The sequence below is a fragment of the Microtus oregoni genome, unplaced genomic scaffold (genome assembly GCF_018167655.1).
Source record: "Microtus oregoni isolate MIOR12 unplaced genomic scaffold, Mior012 000008F_ref0000371, whole genome shotgun sequence".
NCBI lineage: Eukaryota > Metazoa > Chordata > Mammalia > Rodentia > Cricetidae > Microtus > Microtus oregoni.
Window position 1 is genome coordinate 32,299,817 of NW_024543067.1, and position 24,087 is coordinate 32,323,903.

Sequence of the window (24,087 nt, forward strand, 5' to 3'; positions counted from 1 at the left end):
TGTATGTTGGAAGAGCATCATCCCTATAAGGATGTCATTTGAGGGGACTGAAGAGATGGCTCAGTGGTTAAGAGTACCAGTTGCTCCTCCAGAGGACCCAGGTTCAATTCTCAGCACCCACAGGGTGATACAAACATCTATAATTCTAGTCCCAGGGAATCTGACTCCCTCTTCTGCCTTCCATAGGCCACATGGTGCATAAGCAAACATGAAGGCAAAACATCCATTTGCATAATAAAATCATTTCAAAAAAATATCAGTTGACTTCCCCATCTTCTCATATTCCTCTAGAAGGAAATCTTGATATAAAAATTATTTTCTTTGAGGTTCTTATCCTGTTATCTTTTCCAAGTGACTTCGTCCATTATTGGCATATTGGATTCAATTAATTTGAGACAGACTCTCATTTGTTGATGACTTTACATCTGCTTCTAGAATAAGTTATCAGATGTTTGTTTACAGAGTTCCTAGATCCTGAGGAACTAGAAGTGTTTCAGTAAATTGGCATTGCATTTGCAGATATGACCAGTGGGCAAACTGGGGGTGTTAGGAAGAGCTGTGTTTCTGGAAGGTTAGGACTTGAGTGAGGAACTTGTGTCTTATGGTCACTTGTCCACCCTGATGAGAGAGTGAGAGGTCTAACGGGGATGGTCTTCTCATATAATCTTGTGCATAAAATGTGTCTGTTGTTTGAACCAGCGAAGCTTACCAAGTGCGCTTAAATTTAGAATTACTAGTAAAAGAAGCCCCAGGGCTTCTAAAAGGAACATATTTTTAAAGAGACATTCATAATGCTTTCACCAGTAAACTATCTAAACCTTGTCTACAAAATTTGAAAGAGTATTACCATAAAGTTGGGTACTAAGCAATCTAGCACTTAAATGAGTTGGAAGAGAATCTTTTCTGACTCTAGACATGGATTTAATGCTTCTGTTTCTAGACCTTTCATTCATTCATCAAATACCATTTGAATACAGCTTATAAAATACACACAGCTCATGGCAGGGCACCATAAGAAGCCTTTAATCCTTAGGGGTTTTTTTTTGGGGGGGGGGTCCTTTCCAGGCCATACAAACACGATTGGAACTAGAACCCAGCATATAACTGATACGAAATTTGAGCCTAGAAACCTTGATTTCTTTGAAGTGTGCTTTTTGATAATGTGAACATGAGTGTCACATGGTCAAATTACACTGAGGCTGGATTTGATGTGGCCCATCAGCTGTGTTATATGCCGATCATCTCTTTTATTATCAACTGAAAAATATAATGACGCATGCCTGCAATCCCAGCACTTATAAGGTGGAGGCAGAGGGATCAGGTGTTCAGCGTTTGAGGCCAGGCTAGGATACAAGAGCCCCTGTCTCACAAACTAGCAGACAAACAAACAAACAAACATCAGAAACAAATTCCATGTCCAGTTATAGAAAAACTATGCTGGAAGCTGACGCTGAAGGTCACTGCTCCCTGAATTCCACAGGTCTAAGAGGTGTCTCTGTTGGATCTGAGCACCGGGCATTATGGGAGCCTGTGACTTGATTGCTGTGGGTTATTGTAACCTTGGACTTAGGGAACTCCTGAGATGTGCAGGGATCTGAGAGCCTATTCGTGCATTCTTCTCTATTGTTCTAAAAGGTAATGGAAACGTTACGCTAGGAGCTGCCCTGGGAGGCCTCACAACTGCACATACACTGAAATGTCAGTGTGCTGGTGAGCTGCTTGCTCTTATGGTTCTGCTGTCTGGCTGAGGCCGACAGAATCCTCTGTTAGTCACGGACAATCGCTGAAGGCTTGCCATCGTGATATAAAAAGAATCAAGTCATTTCTCCTGAACTGAGATGAGGTGTTTGAGGAATTTAATCCTGCAACAGTCGCTCATCGTAATTGACTACAAACCCTCAGTGCGCTCATTCTCCTGGTCTCCTGTTAAGGGCGGCATGAGGCCTTAGAAGTGTCAGACTCCCAGCAGCTCTGGGAGCTCACGAAGCTGAAGGCGTGAAATGATTTACCTCGTGACCCTGAGCAATACCAAAGACACCAAAGTTAGGCAGTGCGGTGGACTCAGTACACTTCCCAGCATGCCTCAGCCTTTCGTACCGTGCATCCTGTTGGACTTCACAAACTCCTTGTCTTCTTTGTTGACACTGAAGGGGCGCCAAGTAAACTTCTGGATGTTCTCATCGAGATACCTGCTGAGATTCTCATCAAAGACCGTGAACAGCAGGTAAAATTCCTTGTCTATTCCTTTCTAGAGAAAATGAAGAAACCAAGACATACGATGTACAGCTTGAATAGTCCTAGAATTCACACAAAGTGGGTATCCACATTAGCCATAGACCCGCCCGTCATTTCGTAAGTCAGGGCTCTGAGTGCGGTCTGTCTGTTGCTGTCCTCATGTCTAACATGTGCTGTCCAGACCATTCTCTCTCCTGCTGCTTGCCTCACAGCAATCCTTAGCAATGGTATCCGGTTGCCTCTCTCTCCATGACGTTATGTAAGCTCAATGACCCCCTTCCTACCCGCCTGCTCTTCCTGTAGTCTACAATTTCTATCATTGTGTGCTGAGGAGGAGAGAGAGTGCGTGAGGGGGAGAAAGAGTAAGAGGGAAGAAGTGGGGGAGGGAAATAGGAAAAGAGATGGGGGAGGAAGGAACTGACAGAAGGTAGAATTGGGAGTTTAATTGACTGGCTGTGTGGAGGGCAGTGACGGTCAGGATCAACCTTATGTCACCTGACCATAGTCTGTGACCCACCTTCAACTCTGGGAGAGTTCGTGACTGACAACTGGCTGGAAGGAAGCCCTCCTCTCTAAGCCCCTGGAAGGAAACCCTCCTCTCTAAGCCCCTTTCTCTCTCTGCCTGCCTAGAAGAATCGTGACCAGGTTTTAGTCTACAGAGAGACTGACATACTTTCTAAGGTACCTTTTACACTACAAATGACTGGGTAGTGGTGGCACATGCCTTTAATCCCAGGATTTGAGAGGCAGAGGCAAGTGAATCTCTGTGAGTTCAAGGCCAGCCTGGTCTATAGAGCTAGTATTAGGACAGCTAGGGCTATTACACAAAGAAACGCTGTCTCAAAAGGCAAACAAACAAGCGAAGTCATTTGTAGTGTAAAAGGTACCTTAGAAAGTATGTCAGTTTCTCTGTAGACTAGAACCTGGCCACGATTCCTCTACCACTACCCAGTGTTACAAATGATTTTATCTTGGGCCAAATGGTTTTATTTATTAACTAAACATGGGTTTTTTACTATTTTTTCTTGCTGTCTGTTTTTAATCAATCTTGACTTAGCAACATTCTTTGAAGACTATGAGGAACTGTCAAAGTTTTCATTGAGTAGATACAACAGAAAGAAAAAGAAGGAAAGAAAATCAGAACTACTTTACAAGTGGTTTCCGTCTCTTAATCTCTTTGACTCAGGACTTTCCAACGGTGATAAGCATGTTAGCCTCCTTGGGATAGGGACGGTAAGATGCTTCCAAGTCCCCAATTCTAATGACCTTCAGATTTACTAGCTGTAGTTCCTTGAGTATCGCTCAGTGTCTCTTTGGCCTCCACTTCTTCACCTTTGAAATGCAAACCACCACACACCACTGCCTTCCGTGGCTGTTGAGGCACAGGGCACACACCCACTGTGTTTCACAGCACAGCTTTCTAAAGCTGCTTCCTCAGAGAGATAACTGACAATCCAAGACAGACCAAGAGTTTTCTGTCCTGGATAAACAGTCCTTGAGCCCCTGTAAGAGGCCTGTACAATGCCAGATATTGTAAGATAACAGCACTTATGTGAATTAGCCTGCTGTTTCTTATTGGGATGTAACTGATGAAATGCGTGGTTGAGTGAGCAGATTTTCCACTTTTCATAGGTGACTTTAAATTGTGTAACTGCAACTTGGAACCCTAAGTTTGGTCCTGTCCTTCCATACATCCACCCAAACCCTGGAGTAGGGCCATACAAGAAGCTATCTATGTGCCTTCTCTTCCTTTCGGCCTCCATGATTGATTTCTAGTGACTTACAGCAACCCTCAGCTTTGACACAGTCATTATTGATTTCTTTTTTTTTTTTTGTTTTTGTTTTTCGAGACAGGGTTTCTCTGTGGTTTTGGAGCCTGTCCTGGAACTAGCTCTGTAGACCAGGCTGGTCTCGAACTCACAGAGATCCGTCTGCCTCTGCCTCCCGAGTGCTGGGATTAAAGGCGTGCGCCACCACCGCCCGGCAAGTCATTATTGATTTCTAGTGACTTATCGCAACCTTTGGCTTTGACACAGTCTAGAATCACCTGGAGATTCTGATTGGACTCTGATTGGTGTGGAGTGGTTGGATAAAGGACGCCAGAAATGCTCATGGATGTGGCCAAGTCAGAGACCTCTCTCAGCAAGAGGGATCCCAATCACACACCCTTACAGATGTTGAAGATTCAAGAATTAAGGCAACAGACAGCTAAGAATGCCAACCAAATATCAACCACACCACAAACAGAAATGCTAAGATCTTGAGTCATGGTCTCTATTTTTCAAAAATTAAGCAAACCTTCATAACCACAGAAGTCAATTTCAGAAGTCAATGCTTCGTCACCGGCCGTTGCTGCTTAACCTCCAGCTACACTGCCAATCCTTTCTATCCACCGCCCTGGGAAGAGTATGGTGACACTGGTGGCCTACCTGTGTCCCATCAGCATTGAGGGCACCTTTTTTACAGACCAGCAAAGGTCCCACGAGCCCAGCACTAGTGTCCTTGATTGGCTGGACTGCTGAGAAGTAAAGATAGGTCAGGCAGGGGGGATCTTCATCTGTCGGGCTGACACTCTCCGGCACTGTCCACCTGTAGGTGAAGGTTTCGCCTGGCTTGACATGAGCCCCTGGTTTCAGAAAGCCTGAGGATACAAATGAAACAATTTGACAAGCCAAGAACATTAAACTTGCCAGGCTGGGTCTCAGTTTTGCGTGACTCTCTCTGATGACATATTTTAAAAAAGGAAGGTTATTTTTTTTTCTTACAAATTCTACACTGAGAATCCCTGAACCTCAGACACTATTTTATAAGATAAATACTGAAATCAAAGTGTTGCTTTCTTTGCAGGCTGTGTTCTGCTTTGTTCTCACACCATGCTTAGCCAGCCAGTTTTAAACGAATGATAGTGTTCCATTCACACAAATGAACACAAGTCTGTAAGATAGCACCAAATATCTTCTATGTGAAACATATCATACTCAGTCCTACAGAAGACACCTGTGACATTCAGCAAGAAACCTATCTTTGGGGGCTGGAGAGAAGGCTCAGCAGTTAAGAGCACATACTGCTCTTGTAGAGGACCTGAGATCAGTGCCCAGCACCCATATCAGGAGGCTCACAACAGCCTGTAACTCCAGTTCCAGGAGATCTAATACCTTCTGATATCAGCAAAGACCTGCACACACACACACACGCACGCACGCACGCACGCACGCACAGATACATACACACAAGAATTTAAAAATAAATCATCAAAACAGAACACCTGGAATGCAAATGTAGCAAATAAATCAAGCAGCAAAAGCCAGAGCTCCTGAGCAAGTGTCCAGGGTTCAGGGCTGCTAAACAGGCAGCCTGGGCTGAAACTAAGATTGCAAATCTCTGCACTTAGCTCTGTCTTGGTGCTGTCAAGGGCACACTGGTCTCTCTGACGTGGACAAGGCTACACGTTAGCTCAGAAGTTCTGCGGCAGGAGGTAGGGTGGATCTGAGAGAGCACCTTCCTCCTCCGTTCTGTTTCAACCATTACCATCACCATAAAGTCTGCTCTCCACTGGCATGGCTTCATTCTAGATCTCAAACACTTATCCCAGGCGGCCATGATGCCTAGTGCAGAGATGGGAGGTGTACCAAAAACCCTGGCATATCAGCAACACAAGACTAGTTCCCAGGTCCAAATCAGGAGCAGAAGGAGACGGAGCACGAGCAAGGAACTCAGGACCACGAGGGGTGCACCCACACACTAAGACAATGGGGATGTTCTTTTGGGATCTCACCAAGGCCAGCTGGCCTAGGTCTGAAAAAGCATGGGATAAATCCGGACTAGCTGAACATAGCGGACAATGAGGAATACTAAGAATTCAAGAACAATTGCAGTGGGGTTTTGATCCTACTGCACGTACTGGCTTTGTGGGAGCCTAGGCAGTTTGGATGCTCACCTTACGATACCTGGATAGAGGTGGGCAGTCCTTGGGCTTCCCACAGGTCAGGGAACCCTGATTGCTCTTCGAGCAGATGAGGGAGGGGGACTTGATCGGGGGAGGGGGAGGGAAATGGGAAGCGGTTGCGGGGACGAGGCAGAAATCCTTAATAAATAAATAAATTTCAATAAAAAAAAAAGACTAGTTCCCGCTGCCTCTCCTGTGTGCAGAGAGCCTGTGCTCCTGCCCTTTGAGGGATGGAGGCTGTAGATGTTGGCTCACAATACTGATTTCTTATAAATATCTGCTCGTGGATTCGACAGAGACCATGTGTGGAATGACCAACAAAACGGTGAGGCCAGATTCTTCCCCTCAGCTCTCACAGCAGAATTTTCTGAAATGTGTAGTAGATGCACTCTCCATGTGGGGAACTGGAGGAGACTGTGGCTCAGTCTCTGTCACTGAGGGAAAGGGAAGAAATAAACATTTTCTAGGAGGTGACTGGGCTGAACTGAGCCCCAAATGCTCTCGGTCCTCTCAAAGCCTTGTGAGGTTGATGTTAGGATGTGCAATTGATCAGCAAGAGGAACAACATCCATTCTTGGAATTGGGAAAAGAAGTGACTAGGAACATGAACCAAACCTGTTTCCTTTTTTGTGTAGATGGTAGGCGTACTCGTTCATGTGGGGGGATGTAATGTGGGTACATTCATTGGGAGGTCAGAGGTCAACTTTGCACACCTTCCTCAATCACTCTTCATCTTACTCTTTGAGATAGGTCTCTCACTGAACACATAGCTCACTGACTTCTACACTGGTCATCCACAAGTTTCAGGGAGCTTTACACACACACACACACACACACACACGTGCGCATGCACACACGAAACACATGCACACATGAAACACGCGCGCACACACACACACACACACACCAATGCTGGGGTTGCAGAATGTTCCATACTGCTCCCAGCTTTGGCATGGGTGCTTGGGATCCAAACTCAGGCCTTCATGCTTGCACGGTAAGCGCTCTGCCTGCTGAGTCACCCCCAGAACCTCTGTCTCCTTCCTAACCCTTCCCTCACTCATCCTGTGTCCTGGGTAGGTGGGTGGAGACTTACCATCTATATTCGGGGCTGCGTCCGACCCCTTGTCATAGAACACACCGTGGGGTAAAATGCTGTAGACCTTGTCAGCTTTGTTGGCAAAGGTCACTAGCAGGGTGTCCCCTACCTCTGCCTTGATGACTGGACCTGGGAAGCCAGAGAAGAGGATGAAAAGAGACAGGAGAAACAAATCAGAGTATTCTGACGTGATGTCCACTCCCAGGTGACTATACCCCTAACATCAGAACACATATCCTGTACCTAGGATTCCAAGATGATTCTGGGTCTCAGAGGGCATCTTTCTTTGACTGAAGGTGGCATCAACATATTCTGTGTACCGAGCCTTCCAATATCGTCCTCCTATTCTGTTTTCAGCTTGTGTGAAGTACGCTGCAGAGTCACTGTGAAAAGACGTGGGAGTCTGAGAATCTATCTGGATGCATCTCACAGATGCACTCATCCTGGAACCTCATTTTGCATCTGTTCCAGGGGATCAAACACCCTCTTCTGGCCTCCACAGGCACCAGACTTGCACATGGTGCATAATCATGCATATAGACAAAATTCTTATATACATAAAATACAATTATTTTTTATCAACTTGAAAAAGACTATGTCATATGGAAGCCCAGAGACTTAAGAGGCAACACTAGACTTGGGTTTCGAAGGAAAAGTGTCATTTAACTGGACAGGGAGGGAAAGGACAGAGAAGCTGTGCGGCTTGCACAGCTTCCCCATTAGATCTCACAGCTTATCTCAGTAGAGATTTCCTTATCCCCTGATACTGCCCCACATGGGCAATGGCCATCCATTCTGTGGTGCAGTTTCTCAGATGGCCCTGACCGCCATTGTTTGCACTTAAGGCGTTCTCAGGAAATGCCTGGTACACAAAGGAGAGAGTGGATGAGTGAGCATGTTAGTGAATGAGTGGATGACAGAGTGAACGAGTGAATGAATGAGCGTGTTAGTGAACGAGTGAGTGAACGAGTGAGCGTGTTAATGAACGAGTGGGTGAACGAGTGAGCCTGTTAATGAATGAGCGAACGAGTGAGCGTCTTAATGAATGAACGAGTGAACGGGTGAGTGTGTTAATGAATGAATGAGTGAACGGGTGAGCGTGTTAATGAACGGGCAAATGATGAATGGATAAGTGAATGAATTGTGAGTGAATGAATGACTGATAAATGAATATCACTTCAGATAAATGAATCCGTGAGTCAGTGAATCTGTGAGTGAGTGAATGAATGAGTAATTGAACGAGGGAGCGAATGGGTGTTTCTAGAGTTTTGATCTAACCAACAATGACAAATCACTACTTTCCCACTGCTCTGAGCCTTTCCGAACAGAAGCAGAGCAGGAGTGGGTGGGGGGGGAAGCGTAGGTAATTAATTCATTTTAAAAATAAATTAATTTTAAAAAATGAGGATTCTACAAGCTATGACATCATAATGTCTGCCATCGGAAACACAGTGAGATAGACCACAGAGAAAAATCTATTGCACACCTCTCTGGAGAGGAATTAGAAACACCAGCAGAGTTCTTACCTGCCAGATGCATTCAGAGGAAACCCGGTGAACTTATCATAGCCTTGGGGAGCATAATCCCAAAGGACCTTTTCGGCGGCTATGAAGTAGTGTCTCTGCTGACCCTGCATCTTCGAGTGAGGGACATTACTTCTGCAGTTACCCACGTCGTACTGGCCCAGCATACCAGCTGTGGACGGAGGAAACACAGGCCTAGGCATGGATAAGATGCTCAGGAGAAACTCACAGAACTGACTTCATCAGCATTTGAAACTTTTATACAGAAAACTGGATGGCAAACAACGTTAACAAGACAGGATAAATGGTGTGTGTGTGGTGGGGGGTTAATACATTTAAATGCAACAAATATTAACAAATTAAAGTTAATTAATCTAAAAAAGAAAAAAGTAAGTCCCCAGTAGATAATGGGCGGGGTACAGAGTTGGGTTCTTCGGGAAAGAAGTAACAGCAGTCAGTAAACAAATGGAAAAGCTTCTGTCGTAACCGTCCTTATGCAGCACCAGTGTTTGTGGCTAGAACTGATAGCATCTAAGACTCACAATTCCCAGGGTTGTCAGATGGGTGGAGGGCAGGCATGCTCGCATGCTGTGGGTGGGTGAGTAACAGTGTCTGGCAGGGAATTAAGCAGTGTGTCTGAAGCTTTAAAAAAAAAATCCAATTCAGACCCAAGAATCCCAAATCCAGGATAAGAAGACAAATCTGTAACTCGTTTCAGCAAAAAGGAGAGAAAGCAGAAGTGTTGAGCGGCAGAGCAGCGGTGAGGCCAGCTGTGGACCTGTGACGCTGGAGGCATCAACACTGATGAAGTCACTCTGCTCACTCACACGGAAACACAGCCCAGAATGCTGATGAGTAGGAAAGTAGCTGCAGGGAAGTGGAAATAGAGTGGCTTTATCTCACCAAGTACAGACCTATCTCTAGATGGGGTCATTGGTTACAAAACTCAAATTACAGGAGCTGGAGAGAGGGTTCGGTGCTTGAGAACACTTGCTGCTCTTGCAGAAGACCCAGATCTGGCTCCCAGCACCCATCTGTGGCTCACAGCTGCCGATAACCCCAGTTGCAAAGGGGTCCAACTCCCTTTTCTGACCTCCGTGAGCATTCTGTGCACATGGTTCACATGCATACATGCAGGCAAAACACATACACATAAAACAGGAGTAAATTTTTTAAAAAAGATAATCACATAAATTTATGCTTCATGATAATATTTTCTGATGGAATGGGCAATTCAATAAATATTTTATATTGGTCACTGTATAAATACCCATTTGTGGCTACAACTGCCAGCTAGACCAAGCTGCCATATTAGTTTTACATGGCGATTGTTGTCTTGGTTTAGATCTAAATTTGGAATTCATACATCAGAAAGTTTCTTCCCAAATTTAAGATCATGTGTAACATTAAGAGTAGGAACCTGGGGACTGGAGAGATGGCTCAGCAGTTAAGTGTACTAACTGCTCTTGCAGAGGACCCAGGTTCAATTCCCAGCACCAACGTGATGGCTCACAGCCATCTTTAACTCTCATTCCAGAGGATATGACCACCCCTTCTGACCTCTGTTGGCACCAGATACACACATGGTACATAGACATGCATGCAAGCAAACTCTCATATACATAAAAATAAAATAAAATCAATCTAAAACTAATTTTTAAAAGAAGAATAGGAACCTGTCTTGTCCATCTGGTCTTTCCATACTATTGTCCAGAACTTATTAACTGGGCTGAGTTTAGCTGGAATAACCCAGATGACTGACACCAGGACCAGCTGCAGAAGGGGAATAGGAACAAGGAAGTGTTACCAGTATCACCCAAATGTTAGGACTCTCGCTATTAGCATCTGCGTGTGGTAGTAGCATCCACATTCAACCAGACTTTATTCATCTGGGTCTATGCCACTGGCATCTATTTTTCTTCCTGTTTTCACCATCTAAGATCAGGCCCTTTGTGTGGTGTAACTCTGCTACTGGTCCCTGGTTGGTGCAGGGGCCTACATTTCCCCCCTGGGGTACGTTCTGCATGTGTACAGTGATCACCCCAAGCCATTGTACTGAGCACAGCAAAGCCCCAGAGTGCCTGGGGGTGTGGATGTCACACCTGGTGTAGACACCTGTCAGCTTCTCAGCCTGGCCTTTTAAGTCCCTCCCTGCAGGGTCATCTGCCTTCCTAGTCTCTCTTACCATCCTTCGTCAAAAACTCCACAGGAAGTGAGACACACTGTGGGTTGTCTCGAGGAACCAAGACCAGGACATCCAGCAAGCACATAGGTCAACTTTTTTTTTTCTTTTTAGAATCTGCCTGCGCTGAGCACAGAATGGTATCTGCCAATGGACTTTTGTCTCAATATAAAGAATGTTCTGCCAGAGCCGTGCAGAGCTGAGCTGAGCTGACACAGCACTTATGATGATCAGGAGGAAACTCAAGAATTGGGTGGGGAAGACGCCTGAGCACACCAGGACTTTCATTTTCAGTTGCTGTGGCCTTTCCTCCCTCCATCCATTCATTCCCTTCCCACACATCTAGGCTCAGCTTAGGAGTTCGCTCCCCAGGAGCCCCACAGACTGCTCTACAGGAGCGAGCAGCACACCCACTGGGAGTTCATGTTGTCCACTCTGTGCACTCTGTAAGTACCTAAGTTCCTGTAAAGTTTCAGATTCTTCTTAGGGACATTATTAATAAACACCTGTAGGGGGCGCTAAACAAATGCACACTGTGTGTTTGAAGATACTCAATAGTCAGGTAGATGCAATGAATGTGGGAATCTACTCAAGAGCACAGTGACGAGGTGAACTGCCCCATGCCAAGCCTCTCCACACAGTCTCCATCCATTTCTTACCTTGCAGATGGTCACTGACTTGGCAGGTTATCATCCATTTCCCTGGATTCTCCACTATCATCTCCGCGGTGAGGAAGGTGGCTGGGAACAGGTTGACAACATCTGCCCGGTGCCCTCTGGTGATGAAGGTGTTACCATAAAAATAGATGGAATGGATGTCTATCTCATTCCCCATCCCAAACAGGTGCCAGGACACAGATTCACCAACACACATCTCGGGCTCGGGGAAGTTTCCAAAAAGGAATCCATTGAGGGCTGCAAACACAAACACATAGGTGGAAGACACTCCCCTGCAGACGTGATCAGGACCGAAGCCTTGGCAACATACTCACCAGCAAGGCTGGACAGTCAGCGTGGGTCATTGCTACAATGTTTCCCTGCAGCAATCTCCGACCTGGAAAAGTCTCACTACTCATGGTGTGAGAATCAGTGACTGGGCACTCAGCCCCATATGGGGCATCTGCATCAACCCTGCCCTGAAAAGTCTCAGGAAACATTGTGACGAGGGGGTTGGAAAGAGCTTAAGAGTAGCGGGATAGGGAAGGCTGCTGTGGAGTGCTGGCTTCTTCATGTGGTGTGGCTGCTGCCCTCATGACCTTATAGCATCTGTGGTTACCTGGACAAGATGAAGCCAGTTAAAAATCCCAGCAGAGAGAAGGGAGGGACTTGAGAGTGTCTGAGGTATAACTGGCAACTGGTGGGTTCTGAGGGGCGGAAAGTCACTTTTCTTTGGAAGTATAGTCATTGATGGGTTCGCCATGGCCCACTGGGTGGCCATGGCATGCTCAGGCACATATGGGCAGTATCAATTGGACTCAGTAGGTTAAAAAAAAAAACAAAAACAAAACAAAACAAAAAAACAAAATTTAAAATGAAGTTTAAGAAGCCAGGACAGAGGTGTGACAGAGGCCCTTGGAACAGCAAGTAGGGGAGGTACAATCAAGATGCATTGTATACATGTATGAAAATTTCAAAGAATAAAGTATTATTTGGGGGGCTAGAGAAATGGTTCAGCATTTAGGAGCACTTCTGGCCTCCCTGGGCACCAGGCACAGACATGCATGCGGGCAAAATACATACACATTAAAAAAAAACAAAAACTATTGTTCCTAACATGGTAAAGGCTCAGACAACATCATTTATCCTAAGTCATTTTGGAGAACTTAAATTAATTGATCGATAAACTTTGTATTGATTTAACACCTTTTTAGATCATTTTCTCTTCCAGTTATTTCTTCTGTACTTGGCGTGTCTCCTTTGCTAGGATTAACTATTTGCAGACTCCTTCTTCACACAGTTGCTCTAGAGTCTAAAAGTAAGTTAGTTTTGCTTACACAATTCATTTCTTTGTGGGGTGGATTTCACTACAGAAGAATAAGTCCTGAATGGTGGGGGAAGGGCTGCATAGGTAGCTGAGTCTTGAATTTTTTGATTTTCTGCAGTGTTTAGGGTCTCATCCCCAAGTTCTGAAGAACAGAGATAAAACTTGTCCCAGCAATGATTTCCACTCAAGTACTGTTTTCGTGGCTTCCTGTCCTTTTCTTCTCCTCCCTTTCCTTCCCTCCTAAAACATTTGCCAAGCACCACTGCATACAAGATTGATGAAGTCACCACAGAGAAGATGGATGGCATGTTATACAAGAGAGAACGTGTGTACTGACATGGTCCTGCTTGACTGTGTTAGAAGCAGAGGCAGTTAAACAGAAATGCATTGACTGTGGACCTTCTTGTCCAGGCTCTCTCGGGCAGATCTCTGGTACAGATCCCCTGGCCTCAGTCTTGATGCAGACTCTGACCCCATTACATACTGCAGCTCCTTTCTTTTACAACTGAGTGTACACAGGTCTGGTGTACAGTGAGTGTTTACTAAGTCTAGATGATTTAAAGAAGGCCCAGGAAACAACAAATTCACAAGTATGCACTTAAACTCCATGCACAGCATAGTTCTGAGAATTTCACAAAGGCTTGGAAGATAGTTGCTGGATAATCATAGAGTTGTTATGTGGTGAGATTTTATTCTCCCTTCTGACAGCCCAAATCCACCTATCCTCTGGGCTTACCTCAGTGTCCAGTCCCTTCCTGATTATAAGGCTCCCTTCTGTTTTCTGTACTCTGGTCAGTACAATGTAGCACTTGCCTACTTAGTGTAGCTGGTGTATCTGGCCTTGTCCTGCCTCAGATTGTTGGGATTCAAGGTGTGTTGTATCTTACATCACTTTCAAACTACTGTCTTCCCAATCTACACCATCTCGCAGAATGAGGTCCAGGTTCCCATCTGTCTTGCTTCCCTCAAGTGCCTGATCATGCAGAGGCCCCGCTGTGCATCTGAGCTCATGGCAAACACTCACCATGCATCTTATTGCTCCTCTGGAAAACAGCATCAGTCTTATCGACGGAATTCGGGTCAGTGCAGAAATGCCTGATGTTTTCATCCAGGTACCAGCTCTGGTTCTCATCCACAAGAGTGAACATGATAACAAACTCTCGGTCCACGTCAGTCCTCGTCCCTGAGTATCTGTTCAGCACACCTTCCAGGAACGCCAGAAGAGTGAAGGAAGAGCAATTAGACATCAACTAAGCCCAAGTGAGGCGTCTCTCCTGCCAACTGTGTCCAGTAAGCTCGATAGGGGTAAATCTGAATAACCCACATCCTACAGCATGCAAGCAGAAGCCAGCTCTAGCAAATGACAAAACTGTAGAAGAGTCCCAAGGCTTGAGCAATGTGGACTTGGAGGCCTGGCTGCTCCCCAAGGAACAACTATAGACAGCGCAGACACTCGTGGAATCAACAAGAGCAAACTGAAGGTATCGCTGGTCACTGGCTATATTATTCGCTCTCCGACATGTAGCTGACGGGATTTTATTTTTATTAAACAGAACTCTGCCATGATTTGCAACAAGTGTCTGAACTGTCTGCTCTGCTATAGTGTCAGCATGACCTTCCACGTGGCCTAAAGAAAGAATAGAGGAAGACACACATCCTATTTGAAGCAAGAAAGGTAGCAAAGTGAGACCTGAATCTTATGCACACTTTCAACATCCCCCCCCCATTTCCAGGGAAGAAGCTTTTGGGGGTTCAGAGACTGCCTACCTTCCTTGCACACCAGCAGGGGTCCAATTAGCCCAGAGCAGATATCCTTAGGGGCATCGATGTGTGAGTGGTACACCCAGGTCAGGCAGTTGGCATCTGCTGGGGCAGGTGCGTACTCTTCTCTCACTGGCCAGACATAGGTGTAGTTCTGGCCAGGGGGGACCATGTCATCATCCTTGTTTTTTCCAGATGTCCCATCTGGGTATAAGGCTCCTTTCAACCAAAAGAAAAGACGCTATTAAAACCCAGAGAGTTGACGCTGCAGCAGAGAGGGCAGAACTTTCAAGTTGAATGTAAATAAGTTTCAGTGTATTTGCTGTGAAACTTGAGGAAGCCTGCCATGTTCTTAGTGCCCTGGTTTCCGCTGGCCAAGCCAGAATGCTGAGGTCTGCACCCATAAAGACAGGAAAGCTCAGCGAGGAAATGCGTACAGATCGCTTCTCCCAGAAACACAAACTTCCGAATAAAGATGACCCTGCTGCAAGGTCTGAAGGGGTTCAGGTCTCCTCACTCGCCATTGTCTTGAGATGAGATAGACAAGCAGAGAATGGAATAATGAGCACCACTTGGGGACTTATTACAGATTCATCCCCCGTGTGCATGACACAAGAGATGAGAAAGAGGGGTTAGGGTTCTCCTGGCTTCCAAAGATATTACCATCTTGTGGGACAGAGTGGGTTTGTATGATGAACACATGCTCAGCTAGAGAATAAAGCAAAGTACTGCGAAGAATGTTATTTTGGATGATTTTGAAGGCTGTGTCTTTGAAGCTGAACATATCAAAGTCCAAGAAAACAAAACATTCTATACACATGTAGACATACAAATTGTTAGCAAAGCATCAGCAGACCAATATTTAGACATTTACTATTTCATGGACAAATAAGATTTATCCTCATGATATCAAAGTTGCAAATCAATTAATGAAACATATAAATGGATTCAAGGGCAAGTATCCAGAACTCCCTTGAAAAACTCCCAGCCACCTGTGAGCAGAAGACTTCTTCCTCAACTCAGTAGAGGCAACTAAGAAAACTCCACAGCCGACATCAAGCTTAAGGAAAAGCAATCGCTTTCTTTCAAAAACTGAGAACAAGATGAGAATGTCCATTCTTGACACTACTACTATTAAATATTATCCCTAAGTTTTCTAGAATAATAAGGAAAAGAAAATTCAATCCATATAGGTCGTCAAGAAAAGGGTTAAATTGTCTTTATTTATGATGATGCTGCATTTTCAAGCTACAGGGAACAAGTTAACCCAGAGAAGGAAGACCCACGCCCAATACACAGCATCAACTCTTTTTCTAGATACAACCAAGAAACCATCCAAAAGAAAAAAAAAGAAAAAAAGAAAAGAAAAAGATAGATGAAAGGAAGGAAGGAAGGAAGGGGAAGGGAAGGGAAGGGAAGGGAAGGGAAGAGAAGAGAAGAGAAGAGAAGAGAAGAGAAGAGAAGAGAAGAGAAGAGAAAAGACATATCCAAGTCAACTGTTTCCCTAAAGCCCTGTCAGCAAACAGTATGCTTAGCAAGAGGCCCTCTCAGTGTGGAAGCAGAACTGAAGACCCTGCTGGGAGTCAAAGGAACTCCCAACTCCTGCTCATTTCTGTGTACCATCAAGACATCATGTCACTATTTCCCTTTCATATGGGACTTTTTATTTATGTATTTAGGCTGTTTCTGGGTCTTAAATTTTGTGTAATTCTTTTTAAAGGAAAGGTGGTGATTTCTCCTTCATTGATCAATAAGTTTATGTAATCTCCATAAAACAATTACCCTAGCTGCCTCGCTTAAATAAAATGTATACACAATAACCAAAAACTCTTTAAAAGAAGAATAAAGCTGAGGGAGTCATAATAGTATTCATTTTTAAATTTTACTGTAAATACTCAATAAGCAAGAAAGTATATCTGGGTGGTGGAGGAACACACCTTCAATCCCAGAACCTGGGAGGTAGAAGCAGCTGGAGGCCAACTCTGAGTTGGAGGCCAACCTGGTCCACAGAGCTAGTTCCAGGACAGTCAGGACTACACAGAGAAACCCTGACTCAAAAAACCAACAAAAAAGGAAGGAAGGAAAAAAGGAAGGAAGGAAGGAAGGAAAGAAGGAAGGAAGGAAGGAAAAAAAGGAAGGAAGGACAGTATTGGTGCAAAGATAAATATAGATCAATAGAGCATATTGAGACCCTCAATTGAACCCCTTTCTCTTAAGCTCACTGATGTCTGGAAACAGTCTGTGACTCATTCATCTCTTCTCCCCAGGTCAGTCTCTTGGTCCTACTGGAGACTTGATCAGACATCTGTAATAAGCTATCTACTGCTGTGAGCAAAACTGAACGGAGCCAGGTCGTAAAATTGTGTGTGCCTGTAATCCCTACACTCGTGATGCTAAGGCAGGAGGATCCCTGCCAGTTCAGATTGGCCTGGACTACCAAACAGCACAATTTAATAAAAGAGAGAGTGTGTGTGTCAATCAAGGGCCCATAATCTCATGGAGAGAGTGCCTGGTCATTGCACTGAGTTTTAACAGAGCCCTAGCTAAGACTTGCCACATTGGTGTACAGGAAGGGCAAGGCAAGAGACTAGTGTACAGTGGTGGGGGGTGGATGGGGACAGGCGGCCTGTGTCAAGCACAACTCGACGGTTGCTATCTCCACACATTTCTTGTGGATCTTGATTCCTCCGGAGAAGGCTTCCTGAAGAAGAGCCCTATGGAGGATTTCAGTGGTTTCTAGCAATCCCTTGAACTCAGTTCAAACCAATCTGAGTCAGGAGCTCATGGTCTTCAGAGATGCTCTGAAGGGTTTGTGATATAAATATAAATATATTTTTATTGCACACACACACACACACATTGCACATGTAGCCCAGGCTAGCCTCAAATTCCCCATTTTTCTAAGCTAGCCTTGAACTCCTGGTCCTCCTACCTCTACCTCCAAGGGGAAGCATTACACAGGTACACCACCTTTATGAGGTACTAAGAGACCAGAGAGTGCGTTATGTGTGCTAGGCAAGTACTCTGTCAGCTGAGCTACGTACCTGCTCATGTGGTATTGTATATGCTATGGCCCGTGATCATTATCGACTTGACAGAATTTTGGGAGACACACCTGTGAACATGCCTGTGAGAAGTTATTTTAACTGAGTTAATTGAGATATCTAAAAGTGGGTGGCACCATTGCATGGTGGACCTGAAATGCCCCTAATGTCGAAGTCTTGTTCTCCTGAGGGAAGGTCATGTTCCTTTGGTGGAGCTGAGCAGAGCCTAGTGGAAGGTCTTGAGGTCACAGTGGATTAGGAGGGTACAGTCACAGAGCACTGGAGGGAACAGTGGATTCAATTCTTTCCTCCTGTCTTTCCCGGTCTCACCCATGAGGAACTGGTTTTAGCAGGCCACATGCTTCCTACAGGGATGTGTAGCCTCCCCCGGGAGCCCAACAACTGGGATCAGTAAATCATGACTGAACCTCCCCGACTGTGAGACCAGATCTTTCTCTTTAGGAGTTGGTTGTCTTAGGTATTTGCCACAGTGATGAAAACCTAACACAGTTACAAATATATGTACGTCTGACGGCTGGAAAGTCTTTGTATCTCAGAAGTCCAGCCCAACAGGGCTTCAGTTTTTAGATTACCAGGGAATCAGGAAACTTGAGTGCCAAGGAGAACAGGAGTGCTGCACAGGGGAACCCCGAAGGCAGTGGCTCTGAGACAGTCACCCCACAGCCACCGCTGTGACTGCAGACAGGAGAGGCTGTCTTCAGCCAGTGCTTCCCAGACACTACTGACAGGCATGGAGGAAAGCTGGTCAGCTTTAGGGCTATGCTGGGCTCAGAACCCTGTTCAGAATATATATATATATATATATATATATATATATATATATATATATATATTTAGAGAGAGAGACAGAAAGAGAGAGAGAGAGAGAGAGAGAGAGAGAGAGAGAGAGAGAGAGAAGGGGGGCTGGGGAAGTAGCTCAGTTAGTTGGCATTTGTGAAGCCTGGCATTCAGTCTTCAGCACCACATAAACCAGATGTGATGTTGCACACTCGTAGAGGCAGTAGGACTAGAAGTCCACAGTCAGCCCCAGCTATGTGAGACCCTGGAATACGAAAGAGAAGTAGGAAGGAAACGTGAGAGGGTGGAGAAAACAGAGGGAGACAGTGAGCATTAGAATCAGGGCGCTCTTTGTAATCCTGCAGTGTCCGATGAGTGAAACAGAAACAAAATCACCTTCCGAATCCTTGTTGTAGAAAACACCATGTGGATGCAAAGAGTAAGGTCTGGAAGCGAAGTTCTTCAGGTGGATAACGATCACGTCGCCCACTTCCGCCCTCAGGATGGGACCGAGGAAGCCCAGCCAGGGGGGCTTGGGGATCTCCATGGAGTAGCTCCCATCTGTGTAGTGTCTATAAACCGCCTTCTTGTAGATGCCGCCTATCCTGTTGGGCCCTCGTTCAAGAAACAAGGTTGCAAGTCTGAAAACGAGAAGGCAAATGTTTCACTTGCAGCTCAAGGAGAACCTGCCATTTGTCCTTAAAGGGTCCTCAGAGGCCACACTATGTATCAGTAACCTCTGTAGACTTGGCAAGATTACTTTTACTTTGCCAGTGTGGAAACAAGGTACGGCTGGCTAACTGACAAACCAAAAGACATAAACAGTGCCCACAGCCAAACTGGAAAAAAACAAGTGTTCTGAAGCCACACTCTCCACTTGCCCCTTCCAGGCCACAGGTTCCCCCACTTTTTATTTGCTTGTTCATCGTGTGTGTGTCTATAGTGTGCTCAGGTGTATGTGTGTGTGCGCTGGTCCATGTATACATACGTGCACATTTGCACAGAGGCTGGAGTCAAGCCTCAGCTATCTTCCTCAGTACTGTCGACATTGTTTTTTCAGACAGGGTCTCTTGCTTTCACGTAAGATGTGGTGATTCAAATAGGCTGGCTGGCAGTGAGCCCCGGGGATCTGCCAGTCCCTACCTCTCACGCACAGCCCCCCAGTGTGGTAAGAACCTCCTGACTGGGTCATTACCCCCTCTGCTGTTCATTCAGCTCACACTTCCTGTGCCCTGCATGTGTGCCCAGTGCTTTGTAAGTGAAAGGGACTCTAACGGAGGGAAAGTGAAGTAGTACACAATGCAGCGGGAGGCCGGGGTAACAGAGGGAAATGAGCAGTGCACAAGGCAGTGGAAAGCCCGTGGAATGCAGTGGGAACCCCGTGGAATGCAGTGGGGGGCCCGTGGAATGCAGTGGGAGCCCTGTGGAATGCAGCGGGAGCCCCGTGGAATGCAGCGGGAGCCCCGTGGTAATGGAGGGAAATGAGCAGTGCACAACGCAGTGGAAAGCCCGTGGAATGCAGTGGGAACCCCGTGGAATGCAGTAGGGGGCCCGTGGAATGCAGTGGGGGGCCCATGGAACGCAGTGGGAGCCCCGTGGAATGCAGCGGGAGGCCGGGGTAACAGAGGGAAATGAGCAGTGCATAAGGCAGTAGGGGGCCCGTGGAATGCAGTGGGGGGCCGTGGAATGCCGTGAGAGGCCAGTGGAACGCAGCGGGAGCCCCGTGGAATGCAGCGGGAGCCCCGTGGTAACGGAGGGAAATGAGCAGTGCACAACGCAGTGGAAAGCCCGTGGAATGCAGTGGGAGCCCCGTGGAATGCAGTAGGGGGCCCGTGGAATGCAGTGGGAGCCCCGTGGAATGCAGTGGGAGCCCCGTGGAATGCAGCGGGAGGCCCGTGGAATGCAGTGGGGGCCCAGTGGTAAGAGAGGGGAAATGAGCAGTGCACAGTGCAGTGAGAGGCCCGTGGTAACCGAGTGGCTGATAAAACAAACACAGGCACAGTGTTTCTTTTTTAAAAATGTAATTCTTTTGCTAATTCTTTGAGAACTTCCTGTGTGCATTCAATGTATCTTATCATAGTCACCCCCATTCTTCCTGCCTCCTTCCGGATCCAGCCCTACCCCCCCATTCCACTTCCTAAATTCATGTCCTCTTAAAAATGTTATAACTTACCAGAGGCATTTTGTGCTGCCTATATCTCCTGGGTGTGGGACCATCCACTGAGCATGGTTGACTACCCGAGGCCACATCCCTTAAAGAAAAGCTGTTCCTCCCTCTCTCTTTCCCTCCCATTAACCCACTAGTGCCTCCATTGCACGAGAGGGCTCATGAGCCTTTCCTGCTCCGTGCCAGAGTGTTAACTGGCTTGATTTTGTGTGAGTCTTCTGCAGGCAACCACAGCTGCTGTGAGTTCCTGAGTAGACACTTCTGTCATACGCCTGTACCAGTTGCAAGCCTTGGACTCAACACTCAGGATTCAGAGGGGACACAGCCCCTGCCTTGAAGGAGCTCCATTTTGGGAGGGAGACTTGTGAGAACGAAGATTATGTACTGAGTGGGAGAGGTGAGGAGAGGCTTTCTGCACAAAGCGCTGCCTAAAGTAAGCTCCCACTGAACTTTCTAGGACGTTTAGGAAAGAGGAATCACAGAGACCGAGGAGGAGAAGGGCCCGTCTGGAGGTCGACGGTTCCGCCTGTGTAGCCCCACTAGCCATTCTCTGGTCTGAGAACACCAGAGAATCTGGATGAGAATGCCTGTGCTCTTTCTGGGTGTTCTGAATGGGGTGCCAGTGACAGAGCAGGTGACTCAGCTTTCCCTGCGAGCACATCACACTCCCCTGTACATCACATCAGATGGGACTTGTGGCCTAGAACCTGGACCACCCTGACCACAGAGTTCAGAGACAGTGTGGCCAGTTGGTTTAGTCTGAGAATCTGTGAAGAATCTCCTTGATGAATATGGCCTTGTCACCTACAAAGCTCTCTCTTGAGAATAGTGCGACCAAGTTAGCAAAATACTGAAAACGTTGTAAGTGAGTTTATGCTTTTGTGTAAGGTCACGTTTATAGCTGTATTGTCATATTTATAGCTGTACTGGCCACAGGCTGGACCACTTGGTGGAGTTCCTGGTACCAGATAATTGACTCCAGAAGAGTCCACCTGAATGTTCTCTGTTCTCTCTCTTTTAACTTTTACTATAAAATCTATGTGCCCCTTAGCCAGACTTCCCCACGTTCCTCTTCTGCTCAACAACAGAGCCAAGGCCCATGCTTCTTCTGAGATCGAGGCAGATTTCTTTAGACAAGATGAAGTCCATAGCCATGTGTAATTGGGTCCACATAGTCGGGCAAGCCCCTGAAGAGACAAGATCACTTTGTATGAGGACCAGTGAAAGCCTCCGCCTTGTCTCACGTCAGCACGCCCCACGTGTGTCTCTATGTTAGTCCTGGGTGATCTTGAAGATCATTGTGTTGGCTTCCAAGAACAGACTGAGGACATAGTGCATACAGAGTGCTGGCCTGGTGTCTGATGCTGAGGATACTGAAATGAGCGTGGGCCCTGGATGTGGGCACTGATGGACACAGGAAGGGACAGAAGCTCTGATGTTTGTATAAAGACAAGGCAAACAGGAGGTCCTGATGGGCATGCCAAGTAGAAGAGGCAGTTTAAGCCAGGTGTCAAAGGCAGGCTTCAGTTTAGGGAAGCAAAAGCAGATTTATATGACCAGGAATCATGGTAGGAGGGCAACTGTGGGGAGACATGGGCACTGGGAGAAAGCAAGCAGGCACATCTGTGAATACGTGTCACTAAGGTTCTCACACGGACGTTTGGTTTGTCTAACTAATATTTCAAGCATCTTTCAAGGTCAGTTCAAATTTTTTCTTTTTAAAAAATTAGGTTTATGTGTTTTATTTTATGTGAGAGTGTTTTGTCTGCATGTGTATGTAGATCAAGTACCTATTTGGTACCTACAGAGGTCAGAAGATAGTATCAGATACCCAGAACTGGAGCTATGGATGGTTGTGAACCACCATGTGGGTGCTTGGAATCCAACCCAGGTCCTCTGCAAGAGCAACAGCTGCTCTTAACCACTGAGTCATTGCTCCAGCCCCTAATTCTTCCTTTTCTCATTTCTCTTTATATTCAGTGCTCTGTTCAGAACACTAGACCAGTAACGGCATTTTCTAAAACGTGCTATGTCTGTCCTTGGCTGGTGATCTAATCAAAGGCAGATAGCTTTTCTATCCGAAACTTGCACTAATTTCCTAATGTCCTGAAAGAATCGCTGCTTGCTTGGGACCTAAGACAAAGTAGCAAATGAAATCTCCATGAATTTGTCACTGATGGGCAAGTCAGAGGCAGGACAGTGTTGCCAGCTGCGTTTGCAGAAGAGCTGGGGTGGACATGCTTGAGCTTAAATATCCTCTTGACATTTAAGAGTGGCAGGCATATTTTTGTCTTCTGCTTCACATCTGAGCAGCTGGTAGTGGCTGCTTAGAAAAGGGGGGGCCAAGGTGCATCATGTGGGAAAATTAGGGAGTCACGAAGGCGTCTGCTGTGGAGTGGTACTTCTCCTGTGCTCCGGCCAGACAGGAGGCAACATGACGCTTCAGGATCTTTGAGTGTGACCTGTTTGCACTCGGATGACATCATGCCTGAGTGTGACCTGTCTGCACATGGATGACATCATGCCTGAGTGTGACCTGTCTGCACACGGATGACATCATGCCTATGTGTGACCTGTCTGCACACAGATGACATCATGCCTGAGTGTGACCTGTCTGCACACAGATGACATCATGCCTGAGTGTGACCTGCTGCACATGGATGACATCATGCCTGAGTGTGACCTGCTGCACATGGATGACATCATGCCTGAGTGTGACCTGCTGCACATGGATGACATCATGCCTGAGTGTGACCTGTCTGCACACGGATGACATAATGCCTGAGTGTGACCTGTCTGCACACAGATGACATAATGCCTGAGTGTGACCTATCTGCACACAGATAACATAATTCCTGAGTGTGACCTGTCTGCACACAGATGACATCATGCCTGAGTGTGACCTGTCTGCACACAGATGACATCATGCCTGAGTGTGACCTGTCTGCACACAGATGACATCATGCCTGAGTGTGACCTGCTGCACATGGATGACATCATGCCTGAGTGTGACCTGCTGCACATGGATGACATCATGCCTGAGTGTGACCTGCTGCACATGGATGACATCATGCCTGAGTGTGACCTGCTGCACATGGATGACATAATGCCTGAGTGTGACCTGTCTGCACACGGATGACATAATTCCTGAGTGTGACCTGTCTGCACACAGATGACATCATGCCTGAGTGTGACCTGTCTGCACACAGATGACATCATGCCTGAGTGTGACCTGCTGCACATGGATGACATCATGCCTGAGTGTGACCTGCTGCACATGGATGACATAATGCCTGAGTGTGACCTGTCTGCACACGGATGTCATAATGCCTGACACACCCTTGAGCCGTTT

General features: G+C 46.4%; 1 protein-coding gene across 1 annotated transcript in view; it reads right to left on the bottom strand.

The window, feature by feature from the left end:
• Hephl1 (hephaestin like 1) overlaps nucleotides 1-24,087 on the bottom strand; it is a 58,284-nt gene that overhangs the window by 25,577 nt on the left and 8,620 nt on the right. Inside the window, exons 2-10 of the mRNA XM_041657597.1 lie at nucleotides 18,965-19,209; nucleotides 14,733-14,945; nucleotides 13,990-14,169; nucleotides 11,642-11,896; nucleotides 8,804-8,972; nucleotides 7,521-7,660; nucleotides 7,275-7,406; nucleotides 4,665-4,876; nucleotides 2,098-2,248 (exon numbers count right to left, since the gene is read on the bottom strand). Coding sequence (XP_041513531.1) covers nucleotides 2,098-2,248; nucleotides 4,665-4,876; nucleotides 7,275-7,406; nucleotides 7,521-7,660; nucleotides 8,804-8,972; nucleotides 11,642-11,896; nucleotides 13,990-14,169; nucleotides 14,733-14,945; nucleotides 18,965-19,209 — 1,697 coding nt within the window. The remainder of the gene's footprint in view (nucleotides 1-2,097; nucleotides 2,249-4,664; nucleotides 4,877-7,274; nucleotides 7,407-7,520; nucleotides 7,661-8,803; nucleotides 8,973-11,641; nucleotides 11,897-13,989; nucleotides 14,170-14,732; nucleotides 14,946-18,964; nucleotides 19,210-24,087) is intronic.